Source organism: Syngnathus typhle, linkage group LG7 (assembly GCF_033458585.1).
Source record: "Syngnathus typhle isolate RoL2023-S1 ecotype Sweden linkage group LG7, RoL_Styp_1.0, whole genome shotgun sequence".
In the NCBI taxonomy this organism is placed as follows: domain Eukaryota; kingdom Metazoa; phylum Chordata; class Actinopteri; order Syngnathiformes; family Syngnathidae; genus Syngnathus; species Syngnathus typhle.
In genome coordinates this window covers 10304774-10331089 of record NC_083744.1, presented here as the reverse complement: position 1 = coordinate 10331089, position 26316 = coordinate 10304774, and the positions used below count along the sequence as shown (strand labels likewise).

The window sequence follows — 26316 nt, the reverse complement described above, 5'->3', positions numbered from 1 at the left end:
ATTCCTCTCTGCCCCACATTATCAAATGCTAATATTACCAAAGAGAGTTGGATTCTCGAGGCTTCTTTCAACCAGCCTTACCCATAATCCATTGCTCCATTTACCCTCTCTGTGCACCGTCAGCAGCGCAGACGTCATCACATAACTCCAGCGACATGATAAGAGTTTGTCAAACTTAACTTTGTCAAAGCGCTTTCTTCTAATGGGGTCATGAGTCATAAAGCGTTCAGAGTGAGGTTTGTGTGTCTAATATGAGGTTTGCGCGTGTTCGTTGGGAAGAAACGACTGTTTGCCTGAAGGATCCCTCTCGCAGGGTTAACACATCAGTCCCACAGTGACTGATGACTACTACCACCCCCACCCCCCCACCTTCTATCACCTCCCTCTCCTCCTCCGTTTATTCATGCTTGCCCCCTCCATTTCCTATCCTTCCTCTCCCAGCAGCAGGAACAGCCGTGCGCTCTCTGCCCTGTATGATAATTTCCTCACTTCAACATCCTCCCCTGCTGTATGTCTCACTGCCTGCTCGTGGGGTGTGGGAGGTGGGAGACCGCCTCACTGCTTTGCCTGCATCATTGCTATCTGGTGGACACGATAATGACAACAGAAGAGCAGAGCAGAGGAATTGAGGGCTTGGAGAGAGGGAAGCGCAGTGTCTTCCACAGTGCCTGCATTAAGTAACCTACAAATGCTGCAGTGCAAGGCGTCTGATGGCCGACCTTTTATTTATACATAACCCTTGCTGTGTTCTGCTATTCCCCACAAACACCAGCAGTTTTCAAAAGCACTCACCCTGTACTTAAGTAGAAGTACAGTTACTTGTGTATTACCAGTAGTGTTTTTACTCTTTGTATTGATTCAACTCATTAAAAAATTAAACTGTATGAAAGAACTCAAAAATGTTCTTTTGATTGCTCACTCCCAAAATAAATATTCAAGTACGGTACAGGTCATTTCATTCCCATTGCTGCACAGCTTTGGAAATCCTATTTGTTCACTGGCGTCGTGAACTGCGTACGACGTGTTGGCTACTTGTACATCAGGAGCTTACAGTATTGTGCGTGTGTGTGTTGAAGTGTAGACGTATTCAAATTCACATTGTGATGCCCGACATCATGGGAGAAATTTTCTCCCAGACACTGATGCTCACGGGACCCTAAGCTCCCACGCAGCACTCTCCCAATACTGCTTAGCCTCTATGACCCAGCAGTGACTCCGCCCACTCCGATGACCCACTGCAGTGTATGTACACTCTGGCATGCCATCATTGGCACTCATAGTGATTGATTGTTTCTGCTTCCATGCTAGCTCGCCAAGTGCAAATGTTGTGGTGGTAGTGCACAAGAAGGTGCTTTAGCCCGTTTGACTGGAACATGCTGCACGTGTAAAGTTCAGAAATTGTCACAGGTTTGTTATTTTTCTCTCTGCCTAGGGAATACTGTTTGTGTGTTTTAGTGAAAAGTGGTCTGATTTTTGGAATAGTTGCCTACAAGCTCTGCAATCCAAATTCCTTTTCATTTCTGTTATTTTTTTGAGTAGTTTAGAGAATGTTAGCACAAGCGGAGGATCGAATGATTCATTTGACGGGTGTGTTTGAATATCATCGCATATCTATTTCATTTTGTTTTTTGATATGGAAAAGCAGAAGAAGCAACAAAATGAAAATGTGACAAGACGTTTGGGTGTTGTACCATATTCATGTCACGCAGTGCTGCAGATATTTTTGAATTGGTGGGAAATTTTCTTGAGGGGTGGGGGGTTGTTGCTATTTATTATTTTCCCTCGGTCTGCAAAGGCAACTGTTGTGTAATTTTATTGAAGCAACATTAGACAGCTAAAGAACAAGAAAAACAAGATGAGATTAATTAAATCCACGGTGGTTGCAACCCTTATTGTTTGTGATTTTTCTTCACATCATTTATTAATTGACAGAAAGCTACCATATTTCTCCCAGCCTGTTTTCTCTTCTCTTCCGGCCGTGTGTCTGTCTCTCAGCACATCATTAGTGCAGCCTCTTCATTCCTCATATTCTTTTCATCATATTGCACACTTGAGCCTCAGCATGCCACCATTTTCCAAACTAGATTGTCTTTGAGTTTTGGGTTTGTAACAACTCAACGCAGACCGAACACACTATTTCTTTTGATCAAGTTGTTGGATTGACATCATTAGATTTAATGTTGTAGATTTAATGACCTATATGTTTTTCTTAATGTTTGTGGCATTTCTACAGTATCGTAAAACAAATCAGAAGATGCTTAGGAACACATTGTGCATGTCTACAATTGCCGCCTCTCAAGAGTTCCTCTCTTTCTTCACTTCACGTCTAGACAAATCCGCTGCTCTGCTCTCTTTGTTTAGTCTTCTGATTTGACCTTAGATTGTACCCTCTGCATCCCCTTGGCCTTTTCTTTGGCTGACCTGGCTTTTGCTCAAACAGCGTGGAAGCGTTTGCAGAGCGTCAAGTTTAAACGACTTGATCCGGCTTTGGTTTAGCACAGCAGCGGATTCTGATTCCTTGTGTGTAAATCTCTGAAATGTGTGACCATTCCTTCCACAATTGCAGCCTCAAGAGCTTAATGCAGGTAGGGAAAATATATCACTTTTAATGCAACAAAGAGTAAATGAAAAGAAAAGAAGAAGGGAAATAATGTGCAATTTGTTTTGGTCGTGTCAGTCTTATAGGATATGACTACACAGGGAATAACGAGGTTGGATGGATGAACTGTTTGCTAAACATCAGGTGGGACCATTTGGATCACATCTGCTCTAGCAATTTTAAGCACATCAACAACAGCACTCTGTTAGCAATAGATTTCATTTTCACTGTTGTTTTTCTCTTGGGGCCGCCACTTGTTCACATCAAAGCTCTTTCTTACATCAGATAGAAAATCTAATGTATACTGTTTTTCCCCCATTCCATCATTATGTAATAAGGATAACAGTAACTGTCTCTGCTATGGTGACCCTGAATCTCTTTCCTTAGTGGTTTGTCATTTGTCTGAGTCCTCCCTTGTGTTTGTGCATGTGATACTGTTGGTAGTTGTAGTGGTGCCTTTAGAGCCACAGTGAAATGATGACAAAATGTCTTGGAATGAGATGCTACAGTGCAAACAAGTTCTGTTCAGTAGCTGTTCAAAAGCCAATATTCAGCTCAGTTCACGTTTGACAGCTTGCATTTTCATCAGTTTTTTTTTTAATTCACTATGGAAGTTTTATTTTACATTTTTGTACTGTAAAAACCACTGAAATCTTGATGGCCCACAATGGATGTGAAAGAATAGATGTAACCCCTCTAGAACTTGGGTGCTTTTAGTTTCTTTGGTCTAAATCAGTTGATGGATTTGTTAACATTGTCTATACAATTCAATAATTATATAGACAATCTAGCACCAGCTAAAATCAAAACACAAGCACATTGACTGGAGAAAAGATGTTTATGCTGCCATCAAACGTCCAAAGGAAACAAGGCAGCAATTATTGTGGATGATTGCATACATGGTAAGCTAAATACAAGTCTGAAAAGTCAACCGTCTAATCAGTGTACATGCCACCTGAAGTTATTGTGCAAGTATCAGTTTTCATTTTCAAGCACGGCACGTCACTTCATCCTGTTAACTTCCGATTCTATTTATGTTGTTACGCCACTGCTTTAGCATTGCATTATGGCATGCAGAGGAGCCAGTTAACGAGCCATTGAATGAATGTGCTCATGTGCTCATGTATGATGGATACCTGTAACATCCCAGTGAACCACTCTTGTGTAGTTCAGTCCCTAGCGAGGCTGGTCGATTCGATTTCCACCGCAGTTTGTTCAGCGTCACTCACGCGCTCGCTTATTTATTTTGACATAACAAATTCATGATATTCATTTGCGTTTTTGTTCACGGTTGTGTGCAACAGGCCCACAGGCGGTGTTTTCTAATTCATTCCTAGGGGTCATGCTCAAAGTTGAGGGGTTTTGGACCACATCCATATGGTTTTGATTTACTATGGTCATTCAGTGTCTTGGGAAGCAGCCAGAACATAACCACAAGCCCATCAGATAGGATCTATTTGGTGCCAAATAAATACTTACTTTCACCGTGTCCACGAGACTATGGAGGAGCTAAATGTAACTTGTTGGCTTTATTGTACAGTTGTATTATTGTGCTAAAGTTGGGCAGCAATCCTACATAATGTCATTGTTTTTGACGAGTTTATAAATTGAAAACTGAGATAAGTAAACATAAAGTAAAGATGAAGTTGAGAATTGAGCTGAGGCAACATTATTTTTGACAGTCAAGAGTGCCTTTCAATCAGAACTAATTATATTTTTCCAACAATATTTTGATAGCCTACAAAAACATGGCAAGAGAATGGAAAGTATAATTGTCACGATCACCAAATTTTAGCATAATTCATTGTTGAAATAAATGTGACAAACCTCTCATGCCCGTAGCGACATCATGCTTTCTTTGGTGCCTGAATAGTAAATGGCTTTTATGCTTGATACTTTTTCCTTTTTCGAAATACCTTGGCAATTTACATTACCTCATTCATGTTCATGATGGCCCTGAATTACAGAGGGTCTGGTAATAATGGAAACATCTTTATGCACAGTTCAAAAAACAAAAACTATCTTTATACACAGCTCTTACATTTAATCGCCCTACATGTTTTAGGCTACCGTGTATTCATTGACAGACTCAATGCTGTCTTTTATTTGTATATATATATATAATATGCATACATACTTTAAAAATTAAGGGAAGACAAGGGACCTTTTTGGTTGTCTGTGTGATGTACATAATTTCATTCATTCCATTCAACTATTGATTATTGGCTGGACTGTTTGTCACCCACTTACTCAAGTCAAATTAGAAAGCACTCTTTGTAGGATCCGCAATTCAATCGATTTGAATAGGGAAAACACTCCCAAATCAACACGATGAATAGAATGCTTACTGGGAGGGACAGCTTTCATGGATTGTGCCTATTTGCTCGGAATTAATGGGAAATTTCCAGCTTGTCAAAGCACGAGTTATTCAGCATGTAAGGGGATAGAAAGGGGGAGATGCACAGCATTGGTTGGTGTATTTTACATTAGTTCCAGTCACTTTTTCTGAAAAGACTCTGGGGATGTACTGTATTGAAGGCAAAGAATAGCAACAGTTGAAGATGTACTATTCTGAATTTTGCTCCCACAGGTTTTCAGACCTATTTATAATACATGACTTTATATAAATAATTTTAACTGTCTAAAATGGCAAACTATATAAATACATAAAAAGAATAACAACTAAGGCAATTACTGCCTGTTACAAAGTAATTGCCGTGGTCAATTACGTACACCAATTAGCTTTGATTTGGTGTGCATTTTAGCTGAGCGCTTGGATGAATTTATCTGTGATAGATGTAATTTTGTTAGGCCTATTTTTATGGTCTGCATATTTCTGCAAATGATGAACCAGTGGACCGTATATTTTTCATATAATGTATGGTAACGCAGCTTCGACTAATAATCAGATTTGTGAGATACTTAAATACCTGACTATTCCCCTCGACCGTATGCTATAGATGATTTCATTGATCGGAATGTGACTCCATCCTTCTATCTATCCTTTTTTTTTTTTGGAACATAAAGGTCTGAGTCAAGGTGACAGGAGTAGTCAGTACTTAAGTCCAGACAGACTAAGCATTTTAGTGAAGGAAGGATGTAGCCTGAAATCACCAGACACATCTGTACAGCATCTGCAGTGCAAATTCTCAATCTCCGTCCATCCGTCCGTCAACCCGTCCATCCATCATCCCTAAGAAAGCCTAACACACATCCCATCCCACATTCGAATGGGTTGTGTTAAATCAGCATCACCATTTGATGTAATGTATGCAATACTTGTCAAAAAACAACAATTGCTTTCAATACAAAGGGACAACGAGAATAGTTAACTTAAACCTGAATAAATGCTGAATTATACTTGTCGCGTAAAAGTGACTATGTAGAGACACTCATGCTCACTCCGACAATACGACAGTGAAAAGTAGTGTTAATGATCTCCTTTCATGTGGTGCTCTTTGGAAAGGTACCAAACATGGGCCCCATCCCCGAGAACTCCGTCCACTTCCATCACAGGAACCCATTACTGACAATTAGCTGAGCTCTCACAGCACTAATGGACCATGTCAAACACACGCACGCACGCGCGCGCACACACACACACTGTACAATTGGGCAAATGGCAATCTAAATTTAGCTTGGGAGTGAAAAGACTGCGACTAAAACAGTAGTGTATGATCATAATATCAACCTAAATTGTTTTAGAGACCTGAATGTTTGAGCTCTGACCTCTGTAATTATAAAATATTCAATGCACCTTTGCATAACAAATGTATAGTAAGTTCAAAAATATTAACTTGATGATTGCGGGACCCTCTATTGAAGCTGTTTTGCAGGCTGACTGACTTTTTTTTCTTTGCCCTTCTCACATGCCAACATTTCTAAGAAAACCTCCCCTCACAAAAAACATTCAGAAGGGAATGAAACTTTACAAATGAGTCAGCGTAGAGTCACATAACCAAAAAGAAAGCAATCAATATAACGCCATGAAGCATCCCCAAAACATGCAGGGTAGGCCGATTGAGCACTCAAAATCTGCACGTAGTTATTGTGAGTGGGAATGGCTGTTAGTCTCTGTGTGCCCTGCGATTGGCTGGTAACTAGTTCAGAGTGTCCCCCGCCTATTTCACAAAGTCAGATGGGATAGGCCCCAGCACACCCACAACACTTGAGGCTAAGCGGTTCAGAAAATGGACGGATGGATGGATGTTGCAAGAGGCCAGGGAGAATGTTTAACACATTTTGAGAGAAGCAGATGAGTTGGACAAGGTCAGTGCGACAATTAAACATTGGAAACTATAACGGCTGTAAAACGGTGATGGAAGAGGATCATTAACAATTTTTACGATGTGTGTTTGTGTCCAATCCAGATGCAAAGCTATGCACATGACCTTCACTATTGGATATGGAAGTATCACTTGAACTGCCAATTAAAATGAAAATGTTCTGAGGACAGATGAACATTTCACTCTTTGTTGTTCTGTATTGAAATTAAAATTCTATTGAATACAGTCAAAGGGATGAGTTCTAAATTGAAAGCTGCCTGTATACTTCTGTAAGTCCTGGGGAAACAACCTATCAATCGCAACATAGCAGTGGCTCCTAGTTTGAACAATATCTGGAGTATACTCAAGGATAATCAGAGATACACAGAGACTGCCACTGTCATATGCGAAAGTTTACACTGTGGACTTTTTATGGTTCTTCATTTGCATTTAAATTGATTGTGCGTCACATACTGAACAATAAGTTGTGTTAAGTGCTAATGACATTCCCAAGACTGTTCTGTATACTTGTAGTGTTGTTTGTACTTCACACGGATGCACCTGAGCCCAACTCGCAACCAGTCCAGTTTTTGTTATTATGATCTGCCACCGCACAGTTTTCACAGCAGTTCCTGAATGTGTGCGTGTGTCTGTGCGCGTGTGTGTGTGATTGTATGTAGTGGACAAGTGACAGCCGCTGACCTCGCTTCATGACAAGCAAGGAAAGCACGCAACAGGCTAAGAGGCAGGGGATAATCAGATATTCAAATAAATGTTGGTAGCATTACACTTGTACATTCTGTGTCTGTTTGTTCTTGTCCATTTAGGCGTCCCAATTAGTCAAGCCCAGTGGTCGGGTTTATCCTTGTGATGCAATTCAAATCACACAACAACATTCTTTATTATCACACAATCAATACGTGTTACTTTTTTATTATCATGCCTATCATTCCCATGCCTGAACTATGGTTGTGTAAACCACACCAACAGATCCTCGCCGAGTGGTTGTGCTCGGACATTTCACAGCGCTGCTTGCTTCCCCTAGTTTGGATTAGAGTGTGACGTCTGAGGCTACGGTTGGATTAATCTCTAGAGATACAAGACTCATTTGGATTATGCCCCAACACGAACACAGAAACATGAAAGCCTGCATGTGTACACATTTCTTGTTTGAAACTCAAATATGCATCCAGTCCACGCACAAACACCGAAATTTCATTTTCATACCAGTATGTATTACTACGCCATCTGCCTTTTCTAGATTAAGCCCGCTTTTGCACTGTTTTAGTCATAACACCTTTGGAGAAGTTTAATTAAAGGTTTGATGCAAAAATCTCGAGCTGAAATGAGCTCCTGAAAGGACGTGTTCAGCCAAAACCTTTGTTCTTGCTCGGTAGAGCAGCCCACGTTCTGCCAGTGCTTCCCTAAATATTCACTGTGTGAAGCAAAATCCATTTTTAGGGCAGCCATAATCAAAGCTGGCCCCGTTTCACTCTGACAGAATCAGAGGTTCGGCTGTGAGGCATTTCATGTGAAATCACAGACATTACTAGTGGGTTGTTGGTTGGGTCAGTGATCGGTGCTTTTGCCTCAATGTCGTCTACCTCTAATCGACAAGAGCAGCCTCCGTGTAGCAGGTCCCCGCTCACCTCCATCTTCTCTTTGTGCAAATGTCTCTGTCCATCAATCGTCATGCCTCTCCACTTCAACCTCCCCCTGTATCACCTCTCCTCTTTCCTACCAACAAAACTTAATCATTTATCAGTGCTGGGAGCTCCGAGTCAGTTTCTGAATCCATTTTGTATAATCTGTGCACATTTGTCCATATTTGTGTTTCAGTGTATTGTTAATGTTTTATACCTGGAAAATATCAATGTCAAATACCATCAATGGTTTTTGATCTAACCCTGTTTCTGTGTTTGTTCTTTGTGGCTGTCAAGCTCTATCGGTCATTGCTCTTTACGTTTTTGTCTAATCAGTAAACTAAAAATTTTCTAGCACTTGCATAAAGAGCAAACATCGAGGAGAAAGACAGTATGGGGGCTAGGATTCAGAAAAGGGTTGAAGAGGCAAATAAAAAGGTCAAGTAGGTCTAGAAGCATCATATATGATGTTCTGAAGCAAATGTAGAGGGTTTCTCAGGCAGATTTCTCAAAATATAAAAATTAAATAAACAAAAGCCTGATGACAGGCAAACTCGCAAAAAAATGGCTCACTGACTGAGGCACAAACAGGTATTCTCTTTACTTGCCTGTTTTTCTCCCTCCCCTCAGCTCGTTTACACTTTTAAGGGTTATAGATGATGCTCCTGCAGATTAGTGGTAACCTCCCTTTCGCCTCTTGGCCTTTACTGCTGTGTGTTTATGTACCGTTTGTGAGACTGTATGCATTAAGAAAGTTGCAACTCCTCAGACATCTCTGGGCGGTTGCGTCTTGGTACTCGCTCTGCCTTTTTACTTCCTCATTAGCTGCACTTAATTGTTACACTGAGCCTGAGTTATAAGGCTATTTGCATCATCAGTTCCAGTCTGAGTGTGGGTTGGGTGGCTGTGAGCATTTGACAGGATTTCACACATAGACCCCTACCCCCCCCCCCCACCCACCCCCACCCACCCCCACACACACGTTTCCAGCCTTAAGCTTTGGGATGAGTATTTTCCATTTGAAATTTTAGAGGACAGAGTCATAAGTTGGCTCCTCTTTGTGGCTCTTCTATGTATGTTATCTTGTTTGCGTTTTCAGATTCACCAACAATAGTTCTGAAAGAAGGGTTAACCACTCAACTAGTTAGTTTGTTAGCTAGCTATGAACATTTGATGGAAAAAAGCTGTGTGGTGGCCTGCAGTGTCCGCAGTGTGACTATACAGACAGATTTCCCTTGTTACTAGAGCAACACTATACCAACCCTCTGAGTCATCCAACTCCAACCAGAGCCCATGACATGAACTCAAATCGTCATCAGGAACTGAAAGACTGTCAATCCTCTACGCTGCCATATATGCATGCAGGTTGATCTCTATGCCTGGACAAAAGTGGTGTACGTACTTTTGGAGGGGATTTTCTTAAAGCAGAGCAAACATCCTGCAACTGCGGCTCTTGCCATGACCGCCAAAAAATTAACCAGGGTTTGAGAGTTTCAGTGATGTAGTAAGCCCGAAATGGCCCTACAGATATCCATCATGGCATTGTGGCAGTCTCATTTATTGCCTTTAACCAGGACCCATTCCAGTGATGCACAGCATGCGATAAGCATGTCAGTGAGACTTGCTGCATTTGAAAGGTTCCTATGACAGGTTTATGTGAATTTCCAAGATATATCAAAACTATATATAAAAATTATTATATCGAAGCCATCACTGGTACCCTTTCAGGGCGGAATGACAACATAGAAAGCAATTCGTAGAACAGGTGATCTTTGTTGCCACATCCATAATTTTTTTTATGTTGAGCATTTTAGCGCATAACGCTTGTTGGTGGATTATGCGTTGGTAATTCAAAAACTCTGGGAAAGCGTCGTCTTGCCTACACTTGACATTAAATCCATTCATGTGGCCAACCATTGCGGGAGCTGAGTTCTCTCAATAAAGTGAACGACTGAAATATGTCCTTTCCTCGCGTATGTTCTTTCATGGGAAGCAATTTTAATAGCTTCTCTTTTGCACTGATAACACTAAACACCATACGAATAAATATTCACATCTCGCCTGGCTGTGTTACTCATGTCTGTAGATTTGTTCAACTGCAGTGAGAAACTCTCACAATCACTCTTAGGCATGGCTTCACAGTACCATGTAACTGTACCTCTTGACTGCTGCAGAGCTTTGATGAAGTTAATATTCCTCTCTCAAGTATTTTTAAAGTTAATGTTGTGTGAAAAATCACTGCTGTCCGGACAACTGGGTTTTGAGTTCATTCACCTTTCTTGGCTTGCTTTTTGGCGGGAAGTCGATGTCATATTTTTGATGACAGCCTGAAAATGCCACTCTACATTTCCCTTCCTTGGCATAGACTGTCAGATGAGGCATGACTTCTATTTTTTTTATGTCATGCGATCTACCTTTGCGATCGACATATTTAGCATCCCTGGTGTAGAGTGTATCTTTAGTCTCTACGTGTATGCCCTCTCAAGTGGTCTTGTACGTGGTGAACATTTGGACACTATGATGTTATCTCCTTTTTTCACTTTCCACTCTCTCGATCGCTCCTTTCCCTATTATTACCCTCCTTTTGCTTGTGTTGAGTAACCTCACAACATCCTTTTTACACATGGTGACTCTTTTTTGCTTTTCCCATTCAGCCAATGTCTTGCTTTCACTCACACATCGGTCTTTGTTCAGTTAAAAGGCCAAGTGAAATTGACTCTTGGTGGAATTGGCCCTTGGTTGAAGTGTCCTTGTAGCTGTTTCACAGACTTATGTTTTTTTTCTCTTTGTGATGTGAGTGTTTATACCCTGTGTTCCAATCATGACGTAAGCCTTTTTTCTGATAAAGCAGATATTCTAGGGTCTAACTTATCTTGAGAACTCCATTTACATTCAGCGGTAGGGTGTGACAAGGAAACACGTGCACTTGTTAACTCGGACTGCAGATTGATGCAATGGGAAGTGTTATCGGATGACAGAAAAGAAATCCATTGTTTAGGTAATGTGAGAATGGAATAGATGGCGGCGCGTGCACACGCAGCGGCCTCTCTCTGTCCCGAACGGTGTTTTGTTTTGTCGTTTAATGTGGTTTTGTCCGACACTTTTGTGTGTTCGTCTCGTCGCACCGGGTTGTGCTACAAGTACAGCGGGCTGGTTCAGCTCGACATCGGCGGAAGCGAGTTTTGTGGCGATCTGGACTTTGAAGCAGGGACATTAAAGGCGCTCGGTCTGCTCCGTCCTGAAGCGAGAGCGGGGGCGTCCGGGCCAGGCTGGCGGCCAACCCAGCTCGACCGGCCGTGCCTTCCTTTCTTCGGGCGAACGTTCGATCGCTGGACATCAACATGCCTGCTGAGATCTGTGAAACGGACAGTGCGTAACTGCTGTGCATCTGGAGCGGCTAGTGTGCTATCGGGAGGACCGGGCCATTGTACGAGGGGAACATCGCGAGGAGGTGGAATGCGTGTCTACATCCGTGACGAATGGTGCCGGGACTCTGTGGTGGGATGCAAGCACTGCTCGCCTCTGGCGAAGTTTGTGATCTTCAGGCTTTTGGCGTCCTGAACTCTCTCCCCCGTTGTTTACTTGTATGTTACTCGTGTACTGTGTCTCGTCACCGTGGGATGGAGGAAACGTAATTTCGATTTCTTTGTGTGTCTTGGCATGAAGGAATTGACAATAAAGCTGACTCTGACTCTGACTCTGAATATATGTGCCCAACCGGCATATAATTACATTTAAAACCCTTGAAAAACTGTTCTGGAAGAGATCAGTGGTGTTTGCTGTAGTACTTTGAAATAAACTACAGATAAGGAAATACATAGTTGAAATGAGTTTTGGCACAATTGGTATGGCGTGACTATTTTTTGTGACTGGCTCCAAGTTAGCAAACAGATCATTCAGAAGTTGCAAAATTGCATTGCTCAATAGATACGTTGTGACAATTTTTGTTGCTGGCATTTCATGTTTTTATTGACGAGTGGAATAGTTCCCCTCCTCACCTCTCTTTTTACATTCTACACTGGCATCACTACACCTGCCAGTGCTGTTCAGCTAAAACAGAAAACTCCCCCATTACAATCCATCTGAGGTATGTAAAATAACATTGCTCGTGCTAAATTAATCTATTTTCCATATTCCTCCCACATTGCGGATCATGAATTTTGTGGTTATATTGCCTGCTTGACAGATGTAAGTAATCCTGGGTGCACCAGTTAGATCAGCGTCCACATCTGTTTGCTTGTTTGTGTAGACCAGTAGGCCCATTGTTACTTTTTGTAAAAGAGCCATTTTTACTGAGGTTGTGGTAATATTCCATGATGCAACTGCAGAGCCATCCTAGTCAAAGTCCCACTACGAGAAATATGGATAAAGAAGGGGATGTCCAACAAATAGAGAGAGAACAGACCTCACTGAAGACAAGAAAAGAATGTGCAAAGGAGTTAAATCATGTGAAGTAACCGAGTGCCAATAGTGGAGGTAATGAAACTGGGTCCCACCCAAAAGGGAGAGAAGTGTAAAGAAACAGAGCTATAACTTTAAGTGGTGAGTAGAAATTCTCTTGTGGCCTCACTGAGATGCAGTGGTGGCTTGCCGATTTAGGTAGCTGCTGCTGATGAATTGATTTAACCAGAAGACTCGCTCAAATTAACCCACTCCCTAAGAGAGACGTCAACAGCCCCTCCAGTGGCTTCTGGGATGATTACCGGCGCATCCGCCCATCCTAAATACCTCCATCTGCCCTTGTCTGTTTCTTACTGAATTCTGTTGGGCCAAATCCAGTCGAACGCAGGGCACACACGAAAGGTTCACTCGTAGATTCACACCTATGCATGATTTCGATTAGTTTGCATGTAGTCATGTTTTTGAAATGTGGAAGGAAAGCACGCAGAATTTGCTGAAATCGAGATCTGATCCCAGATTCAGTTGGTAGCCTTTCGGCCAACCACTCTGTGTTGCCCCAATGTAATTACGTTTATGAATAATAAATGTTATTCTTTCACAAATATTTTATCATGATAAATATTGGCTCCAAATATAATTAGGCTCAGACATCTGCCAGGGAACATGTACTTCCTTACGGTTAAGCCTTTGGAGAACAAAACATTTTAGTTTCACAGAACAATTAATTTCACTGCGGAACACCTGTACATTATTATTTACTGGGGTCTTGCACAAGAAGTGTATTATAATTTGATAAAAATTATATTGCACATTGTTGAGGGGAATTGATTTAACAATATGTACTGTAATTTCCAGGTTCTTATTGTAGAGCTATAATACTCATATCAAACATGCCTTTATAGTTTTACAATTCATTCCAATTTATTGCTCTAACATTTCAGAATAAAATCCAGGTATTACTGAATCCAACCCTTAATTTATAAATATCACAAAATATATTAAGATATTTCAGTGCATATTTATATTATTATTATTTGCATTGTTGATTAAAATTACTAAAAATGTGTTGTCCAGTGTAATCATTCTGCTTTCCTCGAAGACAACAGACATCAGTTAATATTTTTTAAGGCTGCATCATTTACTATAAACCTACATTGCAAATTTCCAACAGGGGCTCTTTTTTTCCTCCGTAAACTCAGCAAAGTTCAGATTTGATAATCCATTCTTGCGGCTTTTCCTAAATGGTTCATGGAATCCATTCTTACATTCAACATCACTGCCTGGTTTAGTTCAGTCAATCTCACCCATTGTAATACACTAAAATAATCGGAATCTGCAGCCAAGCAACAGTCATTCGCTATCATCTATATTCTATAGCACCAGAGTTTTCAGAAAAGGCACCCAAACCTCCACATAGCCTAGCAGACAAATAATGATTGGGTTTGATTTAATCTATTGTTGAAAAGATCAAATTCCGAGCAATTACCCAATTTAAAATGGAAAAAAAAAAAGATCATCAAAAATAATTATCAACTAATTTAACATTGATTAGCGCACACCTCTACATCCAATATACTCTGCCCTCCTCAAACCTATGTTTGCGAGCCACAAATTAGCTTACTAATTATGTCTGTGAACATACGAGGGCATGAGCTGCCAGATAACAAGTCTTGATGTGTCATTCCAACTCAGATAAAGCTTCCTGCCTGCTCTTGATTTGCAGTGAGTCTGATTTTGTAATCATTTCCAATACTAATCGGAAGCTGTCTCATTGGACCTTCCAGAGGGTGCCGTGTTTAATCATGAATGCGTAGCAACTCTCCACACTTTTAATTATAAAAGTAACTTGGGGTGAATTTAGCTTGCACGATGTACACCAAAAGCCTTGTGATGTCTTGTTTTGTTGTTTTTTTAACTAGAAATTGTCGCAACGTACTACCCAGCACTCTGCAAGCTTTCTCATTCACTACCAGCTTATATATCTGCACCTTATGTCTTATAGCTGAGAGGAGGTTAGCCTACACAGGAGAGGAAGACGTCCTTTGTTTCAAGGTGTTACGCTCACTCATTCTGGCAGTGAGTCATCGCCAAGACTCCTCTCTCCCTGGAGGCGCATTCACATAGGAATACGCATTTAGCATGCACATTGACACACACAGCACCAATTCGTAGCCTTGTATCAATGGCTGTCCCTCCTTTTTCTGCATATACTATAGAATAAAGAGTATGTCCACGTGCATGTTTGTCTCATCAGCTGCCATCTCTGCAGTGAGCCTGGAATGGCTAATTAAAAGATGCCGGCTTGTATTATTCATGAGACAGTAATTATACATTCCTTTTGCTGATCCCAAGTCAGTGGAATCAAAAATAGATCTGAGTGCCTCGACCTCCTCTGCCTGAATTTCTCTCTCTGTGTTTTGACTGCGTCTCTCCTGTATCTTTGTTTATATTACCAGTGCGTCTCCGTCTCCTTGCGCCGGCCACATGGTCATGCGATACCTTTCTACTCTCTCATCTCTTCATTATCTGTCGCCCTATTTGCTCTGATTTTCCCCTTTTGGGATTTTCACAGTACATCTCTCTGACAGTGTCACTGCAGCTCGACTCTGGTTTGAGCCTCCCATCTCTTCAGGCCAGAATTCCGACAGGAATATTTTGAATTTGCGCCGACATCTAGGCAGTGAGATTTCAAAGAGGAGCGCTATCGCTGACTGTGATCAAGTTAATGGGCGAGATTGCGTCCTCAAAAGAGACAGGCGGTATTTCTAAACACTTGACCTAAAATCTGGAGATGAACCATTAAATAAATACTCTATTTTGATCATGATCTATAATTGAGCGGCATCCTGTCTAGAGTATATCGTGCTTGTTGCCCCAAAGTCAGCTGGGATTGGCTCCATCTCACCCACGACCTTTATGAGCAGAAGCAGGACAAAAAATTGATGACTATACAGTGTATATTCTGTAATTGGCACAGGATATAAAGACAGCATCACACTAAAGCCCATCAATATAAGACTGTGATATATGATGAAAGAGATATTCGTAGTTTACAATGCATAAGTGGTGCACACCTGTGTGCTTTTCAGGCTGTGCACATTCTTTGCCAGGTACGGATTCTGGTGGAGCAACCCTAAAATGTGGCCCTGTAGGAATGCTGCCTGCTTTCTCCTGTTCTTTGAGACCTTTCTCTCTTCCACACTCCAGAATCCAGCAACCTGTTAAATTGCTTTTCTGGACTTTCAAAAACATGTTCTTTTCTGATACAATGGTGCCCATTGTTCACTGGTGATGACGCATCTACTATGAAAGGTATTTTCATATTTAAACTGTGCTATATTTTCCAAATGGATCTCTAGTCTCTATAAACTTTGTGCACCATGATTTATAGCCAGAACCGTGGTGGGCAGAGAGGTAGGCGTGTCAGAAGTCTGGAAGGGAGAATGCGCATGGATTGAAGGTGTGCGCACACACACACATGCACACAAAACAACTTGGGCATGAACCAGAGATTCTGGCAGAGAGTCTGTGACTGACTGTGACTTTGTATTACAATGAAAATGAACAATGTTGGTGTCGCTTTTTTTCCCTTCCTATAATTACTTGCCCTTACAATAAGGGGGCAATCTGGTTTAATGTGCTATTTGATGACGTGGGACAATCCCAGTAGTTGACTGTTGTTTACCTTTTTTGTGTATTGACTTTCCTGTTGGGCCATTTGATGCAACTACAGTATGCACCCAGCAAAAAAGTCAAGCAAAAATATTTTGACCTTGCAAAAATATGCCATTTTGTTCCGCGCAGCCTCAGTAGCTACTTTACCCCGATATATATTTTCTTTACTCCAAGGGTCTTTCATGCATACTCTAAGTATTTAGGACGTATTTGCGCATGTATTTGTGTGTTAGTGAGATAGTTGTAGACAGGGTTAGAGGGATTCTGAGATCTGCCAATCAAAGAGCTTGTAGGATTAGTGTATCATTCATTCACAGTCCCTTGGCAATACAGTTCATCATTTTCTTCTTTTTCGAATCCATTAAAATAGATGTGCCTTGAAGCCACTGTGCCTCTTCCACATTTCCCACTCCCAATTTACCCAGCATTCTTTTTTTTTTTTGGAGTTGTTTTGTAAATGCTCATACACTCCTATGCTAAGTTCAAGAATTCAATTTGTTGGTGTACTTTTAATTGCCACAAAAAAAGGCAGACAATGTTTATTTCCAAAGTGTTTGTCAGGAGTCCCACGTTATGTGCAGAAAGTTAATTATAAAGACATTATTTTTCAAATGTTTTATTTTAGAGCTTCTGCGTGCGTGCGTCACTGTGCCTCCGGCACTCCAGGGACAAGTTGCTCTACTTGCTTTTGAGGCTGTTTTGTTGGTCTGGGTCGCAGTTGCTCTTGATGTTTTTGCTTCAGCTGGTAGGCTTCAGAGGTTTAGAAGGAGACTAACAGGGTAGGCTCTCATCATGCATGGGTGCACATAGGAAAGGAGGAGGGGGGGGGGGTTAAATGCCGCATTTTAGAAACATTCCTGGAATTTTGAAGAATTTTCTCAATCGGAGATCGAAAATAATACAACAGTGGAATGAATGGGAAAGCGGCTGATGAGAAACAAGCCGAGAGACACAAGATAGGAAAAAAAACGGGTGCCACAAATTAAATGGAAAACCAAAGCAGTAAGTTAATCAAACACAAGTCACGAAGAAACTCCATGACAGGACGATTACAGCAATAGCATCCGACTTAAGCTTTTGCTTGCAATCTAACAATCTCAGCCAAGCAGGCTGTCTTTGCACTGTGTGTTTTTGACGCAATCGGAATCAAAAGATTTTAAACAGAGATGAGACGATTCTTTGATCATATTTAGCCCAAACAGGGCATAATTAAGATCATGTCAGTAACTGCCAAATAAACATTGAATTCTAGGATGATACTTGTCCTGAAATGGAATGGAATTATAGAAATGGATGGATTGATTAAGTGGTGAAAGATGATGCTTTCCTTGTGCAAATAATGAATCGTTGAAATACTTTGCAGTAACCTACTGTGTGATCGTTAATTTGTGTCGTGTACAATATGTACAGTCTAGCTGACGGGCCCACGGGGCTGTTGTGGGTAATTGATCGGTCTTAAGTCCTGTCCTTTGCCCTAAAGCATGGGATTCTCACGCCCTACTCTGAGGACTTTCCATCTGACTGACTGAAGTAATAAGCCCTGTTTGCACATTTTGTTTCCTTTCAAACTTTGATCCCGGGGCAGAGCTGTAGCCCTCACGTCAAGTATTTGGGGTTAGAGTGTAGCAGTAAAGAGCAGCTCATAGATCTGTGTCTAAGGGCATTGAGCTTCTCTGAGCCAGCACCTCTTGGGAAGAGAAAGTTAAGCCAGCATAAGCTACTACCATCTGCCAGCATTGGCTTAGGGCTTCTCCAAGATCAGGATTCAAAGTAAGAGAGGTGCTCAAGTGGAGCTTCTTCATTCGTCCTGTTCCTCTCTCCATTGCAGTTACTTTTAGATGAAAATGAAGCTGTCCAATAATGATCCTTGAATATTATTTCCTGACTGACTGTTTATGCATGTTTGCATGTCCCCCTGTTGTTGTTGTTTTAACGCTCATAATAAAGATCTCACAGTTTAAAAATACATGTAAATAGCTTCAAGACTTTTCAAAATTCCAGCCATGTAGTCACAGAATGTGGCTCAACAGCATCTTGTTCCTTTGTTATAAAGTCATACGTTGGACATTTGTGATTCTCAGTGAGCTGTGGATCCAAGCTTACTCAAAAAGCCCCCGTATACACACAATATTTATCATAGAGGCACACAGAAAGAAAGGAGTTTGGCGCTGGGATGAGGTAGGGGTCAGTCGATGGTGGCCTCTCCAGCCCACAAGTCCCAGGCTGGTGCCATTATTCTGTCTATGTGCATGAAGCCAAGGGCTTCCGATTCTATTGATTTGAGAGGAGGGTGAAGGAGAGTAGAGATTGATGCACTTGCTGATTCAGTGCAGTTGCAAGCCCAGGTCAGCCTCTCTGTGTATTCTTCCTATGGTTGTAAATAAAGCTATGGAAGCGTAGTGCGTGACGGTGTCTGTCTGTGTGCGAGTGTGTTTGCCCCCGGCTGTGTTTATACCAAACTGAGACATTCAAGCGCAACATGAATAAGTGTTGTTGTTTTTTTTCTTCCCAGTGAGAATTCAGACACCGCTATGCCAACACTTTACCAATACAAAGAAACTACTTACAAAAACTGGGTGCACTCACATGCTTGTGCAAATATGCCAAGTTTGATTCTTGCATTTCTTTTTGAATCAAAAAGAAAAGCCAACAACAAAGGAACAAATGTAAGCACAAATAACTGCGTTCACAGCTGGAAAGGTGACGGCGACATTAGCGGCTGGCAACAGACGTTTTACTGTGCGTAATATCAGTATGATATGATATGATATTATATTCATATAGTTAGAATTTTTAATATAAATTCTTTAATATTGGCACATTTTCAAAATAACTACACAATGGTTAACTGAGCATTCATCTGCTGTCTTACCTAATTGGTAAATTTGTGTTTAAATGACAATTAAGATTCTAATTAGAGATGCATAAACCATTTTCGGCGAAGGCTTTTGTCACAGAAACGGGATGTTGTCATGACGCGATCAAACACTTTTCAAGCAAGCACACTTGGCTAGCTAACCAGTGTGTAAACCCAAGTCTCAGTCACTACGAATAAGCATTGACTCTGATATCACGGGGCACTTGGGAGCTCTACACAAGTTTAGACTTAGGAGAGGAAAAAAAGCGTGGGGGAGATCTGGGATCAGACCTTGGGTAGCGGTGCATCACGATGCTATGGTCGCCCACGGTCCACCTTGGTCAGCCACACGTGGCAATGGACTACTGAACTGTGCGGAGGTGGGCGGTGTGAAAATGGAGCCCAAAATGTTCCCGCGGTGGTGGCAGTTAAAAGTATGCGCATTGCTGGGAAGGAACCAGAGAGATTACACTTATACAATGTTGGAAAAGTGCCAGAAAGGATCCAGCCGATGAATATTTTTTTAGGTTTTAAAGGTGTTACAATTTGTCATTTGTTTTGGTCTCTGTTTCCTCTCTTTTGGTTTCGGCCAAAAATTTTAATTTAGATGGATTCCCAATTCTAATTCTAATTGTACTAATTGTATTAGTAAAAAAGACACACTTAAATAAGTTAATTTCACTGAAACTAACTGAAATAGACCTTAAAGTGTGTACAAAGTATATTCTTAAGCTTATTCTGGTTTGGGTCGGGGGGGCTGGCAAACCGAGCAGAAAAAGCCCAGACTGCCCTCTGCCTTGGTCCTTTGTCTAGCTCCTCTAGGGAAATCCAGAGGTGTTCCTGTAGACCTCTTCCCAAACATGTCACCAGGGAGGCATTGGGGGGCATCCTCGTCAGTTGCCCGAGACAGTTCTTCTGACTTCTCCTGATGATGTATGACAGAGTTTCACACCCTTTCTTTCAGGGAGAACACAGACACTCTGTGGAGGGAACTCACTTCAGCTGCTTGTGTCCCTGATCTTTTTCTTACGGTCACTACCCACAACTCGTGACCATGGGGTGATAGCGGTAAATGGATAGCTTACCCTTTCGGCTCACCATGACAGACAGAAGCAGAATCAGCATCGCTACTGATACCACAGCCATTGTCGTCGCATTGACTGCATGTGTGTGTGTGTTTTTCTCAGTGTATTGTAAATCTAATAGATACTTTCTATAAATGAGATTACATTTACAAGAATACCTAACCAGAGCCCCCTTGATCTCTCACATCTGTTGCCACAACATTTGCAGTTTCAATTCAGACCATCAAGCACCGCCTTCGCCCACCACTCAGTTCAAACTGCTACTCCCAAAGCCAATAAGCCCATGGGAATAGGTGACCCTCATTGTCTCAAATGAACTGATATCAGGAGCAATTGATGTTATTTGGATTAATCAAATACTCTAATTACAACTACATGTAACTGTGACGTATGTCATGGTGGACATTGAGTTATTGAACATGGATTTCTAACGGCATACGTGTGCCATGCCCAAAACGACCATGCGTTTATATGTATTGAATTATATTGTAAAAATGTTATGGTATAACCATTACGTCTATGTTTTATTCATGCAAAGCAGTTAAATTGAATATAAAAACAGGGTAGTTTTGAAATCATAATGGATTTTCTGTACCGACTTCTCACCAATACAAACATTAAATTTTAGAAGATGACTTGTGAAGCAATAATCCATTTTTTTATGTTTTCAGGACGATATATTCTCTTTAATGCGTTTATCATGACTGAGCCATGAGCTTCTCTGGCTCCCATTAGCATATGATAATAATCACGGGGCTAATGGTTTTGACTGCTGTTCCACATCTTGATCAAGTGCCTTATGCTCTCACCCGAATCTTCAGCATTTTATAACCTCATCTCTTCCCTAGCTTCCTCTTCCCTGTGCAACTTCATCTGCACTTTTGTGCCTTGATAGGTTCTTGATCTTTACAATCTTAATCTGTAAGGGTTTTGCGTCAGATTCATTTACTGGCTCTGTGTTCATTGACTCTCCAGTTACTTGTGTTGTAGCTAACACAGCACAACTGCATTGCAGCTATTTAGCACAATGTAGGAATCAATAACACAAATGGCCCACTCTCTTACTGTTTTTATGATTCAAATAAACCCAGGAGAGCGATTCAAGAAAGTGTCACTACACTTACGCAGTCAATAACGGACGGCATTACGGACTTAACGTCACAAGCCATTTTACATCAGTGTGGTCAGTAAACAATCTCTTTGCAGTTCACACATCATGATACATCACATTTAATTCAGCACACACAGGTCCGATAAAATTTCAGCAGTACAGGTACTTTATTTTTATTGGCTAGACGCCCACTGTCTTGCCCAGTGGCATTTCATTTGGTACTTGGGTCTTCAGTCACAATTGATTGGATTTAAACCACGTTGCAAAGATAGAAACCTTCAGTACTAAACACAGATGCAGTATAAAGCGCATACGTTTGCAACGTATAGCATCTGGATCAGTTAAACATTTACGTCTCTGTTCCAATAACATGACAAAAACAGAAATAAATAAGTACATATAATGTAATATATACACTCCGGTTTCCTCCCACATCCCAAAAACATGCTTGGTAGGCCGATTGAACACTACAAATTGTCCCTAGGTGTGAGTGCGAGTGCAAATGGTTGTTTGTCTCTGTGTGCCCTGCGATTGGCTGGCAACCGGTTCAGGGTGTCCCCCGCCTACTGCCCGATGACGGCTGGGATAGGCTCCAGCACGCCCGCGACCCCAGTGGGGACTAAGCGGTACAGAAAATGGATGGATGGAAACAGTTCAGCCAAAAGAAATGCTATATTATGTGAGGAGAATGGACTTAGAAATAAAACCAATTTCACAAGGAAAATATTTGAATGTTGTTGATATCTTACTGTTTAACTAAATTAGGTGTTTTGTTTGTTTTTTATAGGATTGGTCAAGCTTGGAGTTCACTGTGTAACATGCCAGAAAGTTGCCATAAAGATAGTCAATCGTGAGAAACTCAGCGAGTCAGTACTAATGAAGGTAAGTCATGCATTCTGTATTATTCTTTATATATTACATAATAGGCAGTTTTCTGTGTTTGACTCCATGAATGTCAACCAAGAGAGTCTGTATCACCGTTCTCAATCTATGTATAGGAAAGCATATTTCTCATTTTACCAGAATATAACTAGCTCTCCACTATCTTGTCCTATCTTTTCCTCTAGCTACCGTAACGATTGATTTTAAGATTTTCTTTGAATTACCCTTCTTGGTACATCCTGGGAAACTTGTCATAGCTTAAAGTCCATAGTTAAGGCTCCTAGTTGCTTCTATATAGTACCCATGTTTGTCAACGGCCAGCAAGTAGAGATGATATGGAGATTAGAAGGCTATGTCCTCTGTTGCAGGACGCCTTGTTCTTCTTGTCTTTTGAGGATAGTTCTTTATGACTGGCTGTGTGTCGCTTGTCACTCTGCAGAATAAATTTGGGATGATCAGACGCCTCCGTCATGCCTCCCCGACGGTTATGCAATCATGGCCTTCTCAATACTGAGACGATGTGCAAACCTGCTGCTTGTGAGCAGACTCGACAGGCGAGTCCTTGGAGCGCTAGGCTCAAACAACGTGTGGCAAAAACATTTTCCCCAGACAGCCAATGATTATGTTACAACTCAGGCTGAACCTCCCTAAAAGGCTCAGTGTCATTCTTTTTGGAACTGCATGTTTTTGAGACAGGATTGAAAGAAATAGCAAAAAAAAAAAGCAGGTAATTTATATAGTACATGTGGGGGTTGTGTTTTTCAATTATGTGTTATTATCACACTTGATAATAGTCCTATAAGAACTTTAGGGTTTGTTTATAGAAGTCATTAGTGGAATTTATTGGGCTTTGTGGAGAATGATGTGATGATGTCTGTTGTTTTTAAAATTTTACTGTAGAGTGAAGTGTGTAAAGTGCTTTGTGGTCCCACTCATAAGAAGCATTTGTTTTGTGGAGTGTCTTGGGTTTTGATAGGGAACAGAAAGTTGATGGTTTTTGTCATTAGGCAGTAATATAATGGTAATGAATGCTGGTTGATGGCCCTCCCTTGGGAAGATTTGCAGAGGACCCAAAACGCACTAATGTACATAAAATGTAAATGTTTAGCTACCTCGATATAAGACTGCTTGAATGACTAATCTTGTTAAACTGTTGCATATGTAGTCCATGTTTTTACATATATTCCAGTTTTTACCTGCAAACCCTTTTTGCTTTTAGGTTTCCCATTGTGCAATCCAGTTCACTTACTATCAAAATTGTCATGTTGCAAAATTGGCCCGTGTTTTGATGGAATACTTAAGGATAGAGGGGACAGCATTAAACTGACGCCTGAAAATTGTCTTTAACTGGATACATGGTGAGGCCACAGTGGAATTGTTTGCTTAAGAGATTGAAAGGAGTGTGCAGACTCGCTTACGTTGCAGATTCTGCATATGGTAAACTAATTCCTTCATTTGCATCTCGTCTGCGGCAGAATCCTTCACTCCCTTAACAGAATGTCGTTGCTGTGCTGATAGTGGTGTTTGCAAAGAGGTCAGGATTAATAATCCCTTCAGTTAGACAATGTACCCTTAGCTCGCTCACTCACTCACTCACTCACTCACTACTCTTACGCTGAAGGCATCATCTTTTACTTATTCTTGTACTTCATGATTGTTCCGACATGTGTTTTCCGTGTACCGCGTAAAACATTTTGTCATAAAGCACAACATTTATCACCTTACTTACAGGTTTTTGTTTTGTTTAATATTCATAATCAAGAAGTGTTTTTTAAACATAAATGTTGATTGTATTTTGACGTTACTCCTGCATTATCATAGGTTAGATATTCGAGTGCTGCACAACGACAGTAAAACCAGTGGCGTTCTAATCCCATGAGATCTGATAGTACATGATCTCGCCACATTATTACTAACAAAAAAAATAAATATTGAAGTATTGCTCAACTGATGGTATAGTTCAGCTAGCTCTATTAACTTAGTCAGCAGGCCACATGTAACCCAACCTGTGATCCAGCCTGCGTGAAATGAATTGCATTCAAGAGATGCAGAGGATATTTCGGTTCGCAAGATTTCAAAAATTCCTACAGTGTTTAATCTTGTGAATGCAACACTTGCATAGCCTACCCACATTGCTGACGGTACCGCAATCAAGGATGCCAAAATACTCATCAATACACAAGGCGGTCCATGGGGGAGTGCATGTGAGTTGGTTCACAGTAATCGTCAGAAAAGTTATCGGAAGAAATGATAAAACTCTCACAGGGAGTATACGTACATCATACACTGTATGGATCAGTTTTATTATTATTTTTAAAAGTGATATAGGAAAGCTGCAAGAACTCAATATTGAGTAGCTGTCATTCTGTTGCAGCACAGAATACACAAACCTCCACTAATATTGATTGTTATACCAATTGCAAATGTGTGGAGAAAGAAGAGAGAAGAATCCCATTGCTGCTAACGACAGTGTGACAAGCTTTACCATTGAGATCAGAGGCTTCTTTCTAGCATTACAAGGAGTAGTTCTGTGACTTAAAACCACCCTTTAGTTTCAGGGCAGGTTAAATTGTTTCAAGCCGCAAGCTCTAACATCGAGCTGGGAGGCCAGAGTATCTTTAGAGTGCAGCGGTGTGTGTTTGCTGTTGATATTTTCCTCACATCACCCTTTGAGGTAGCAAGCTGGTAGCGACTGATGCTGCTGCTGCTGTTGGGATAGGAGCAACTAATTAGTTCAAGTGACTCGCTCTGGTCCTCAAGCAGAACAACTTCAAAGTCCCTCTGTGCTACCCGAATCAGGATAGAAAAGTAGCAAAAGGTGAGAGAGAGGTCCAGGTGGAAATGAGTTTAGGATGGAGGGACAGACTGAGGGGTTGTTAAAGCAACGTCTGAAGTTGATGGCTGCGGTTACTGTGCACATTAGTGCAGTGATGGCCCTTGTTTGCAGACTCCTGATGTATGACACGTTCCATGGTTTTAAAATTGAAGACAGTAAAAGAGAGAAGAAGAATTCCCACCTGTCGACTAATACATACGTAAGAGCTGAAGGAAATCTTGCTGCAATACATGTAGCCGGACCCTGAAATACAAAAGAATGGATCAATACTCTTTTTCCCGTGAAGAGTTAATTAACACAATCAATAGTGGTTTTAATTCTACACTTTTCCACAAGAGAGTATTTCACTTCTTTTAGAAGGCCACGTGTTATTTTACCAGTGTTTGTAGCTCTGGATTGCAAAGTATTGCTACAGATGATAGCACAGTGGCTGTGTTTGAAACACCTCATTGAAAATATCTAATGGACTCAACATGCAGAGCAAAGCAAATGATGAAGTAGCGGCTGATATTGCAGTGGGCGGCCAAGGCACAAAATGTCCGAGGCGAAGATGAATCGCACTTGCTTTAATCTTGTTATCCCGACATTTCAGTGACACCACTGTAGCTTTCTTTTTTTCTGCCATCTCTACCTGCCCTCCTAACGATTACAGATTGACCATTCCCTCCCATCTTTGCCGTGCCGCAGGTGGAGTAGATATAGAAATGCTTCCAACACACACTTTCTCTGACTGAATGTTGTGCATTAGTGAGTGTGTGAGTGTGTGTGCATGCGTGTGTGTGCGTACACACACAGCAGTTTTAATGCAGACATGCAGTAAAATAAATGGCTTTCATATGTTGCAGCCTTTCACCTTGATCCATCAGTTTGGTTTGCTGCAAAGCTACAAGCCAGGTTTTTCACCGTATTTATAACAGGTTGGATGCACAAAATGATTTTGAAATTGTGCTGAGTGTTTATTG

The 26316-nt window shown here is 41.2% G+C and overlaps 1 protein-coding gene across 4 annotated transcripts in view; it reads left to right on the top strand.

The window, feature by feature from the left end:
• The window catches only part of brsk2a (BR serine/threonine kinase 2a), a 119878-nt gene that overhangs the window by 47771 nt on the left and 45791 nt on the right, over window positions 1–26316 (top strand). For all 4 annotated transcript variants that reach the window (XM_061282897.1, XM_061282899.1, XM_061282896.1 and 1 more), the window contains one exon: window positions 22424–22518. In XM_061282897.1, the coding sequence (XP_061138881.1) occupies window positions 22424–22518 (95 nt within the window). The remainder of the gene's footprint in view (window positions 1–22423; window positions 22519–26316) is intronic.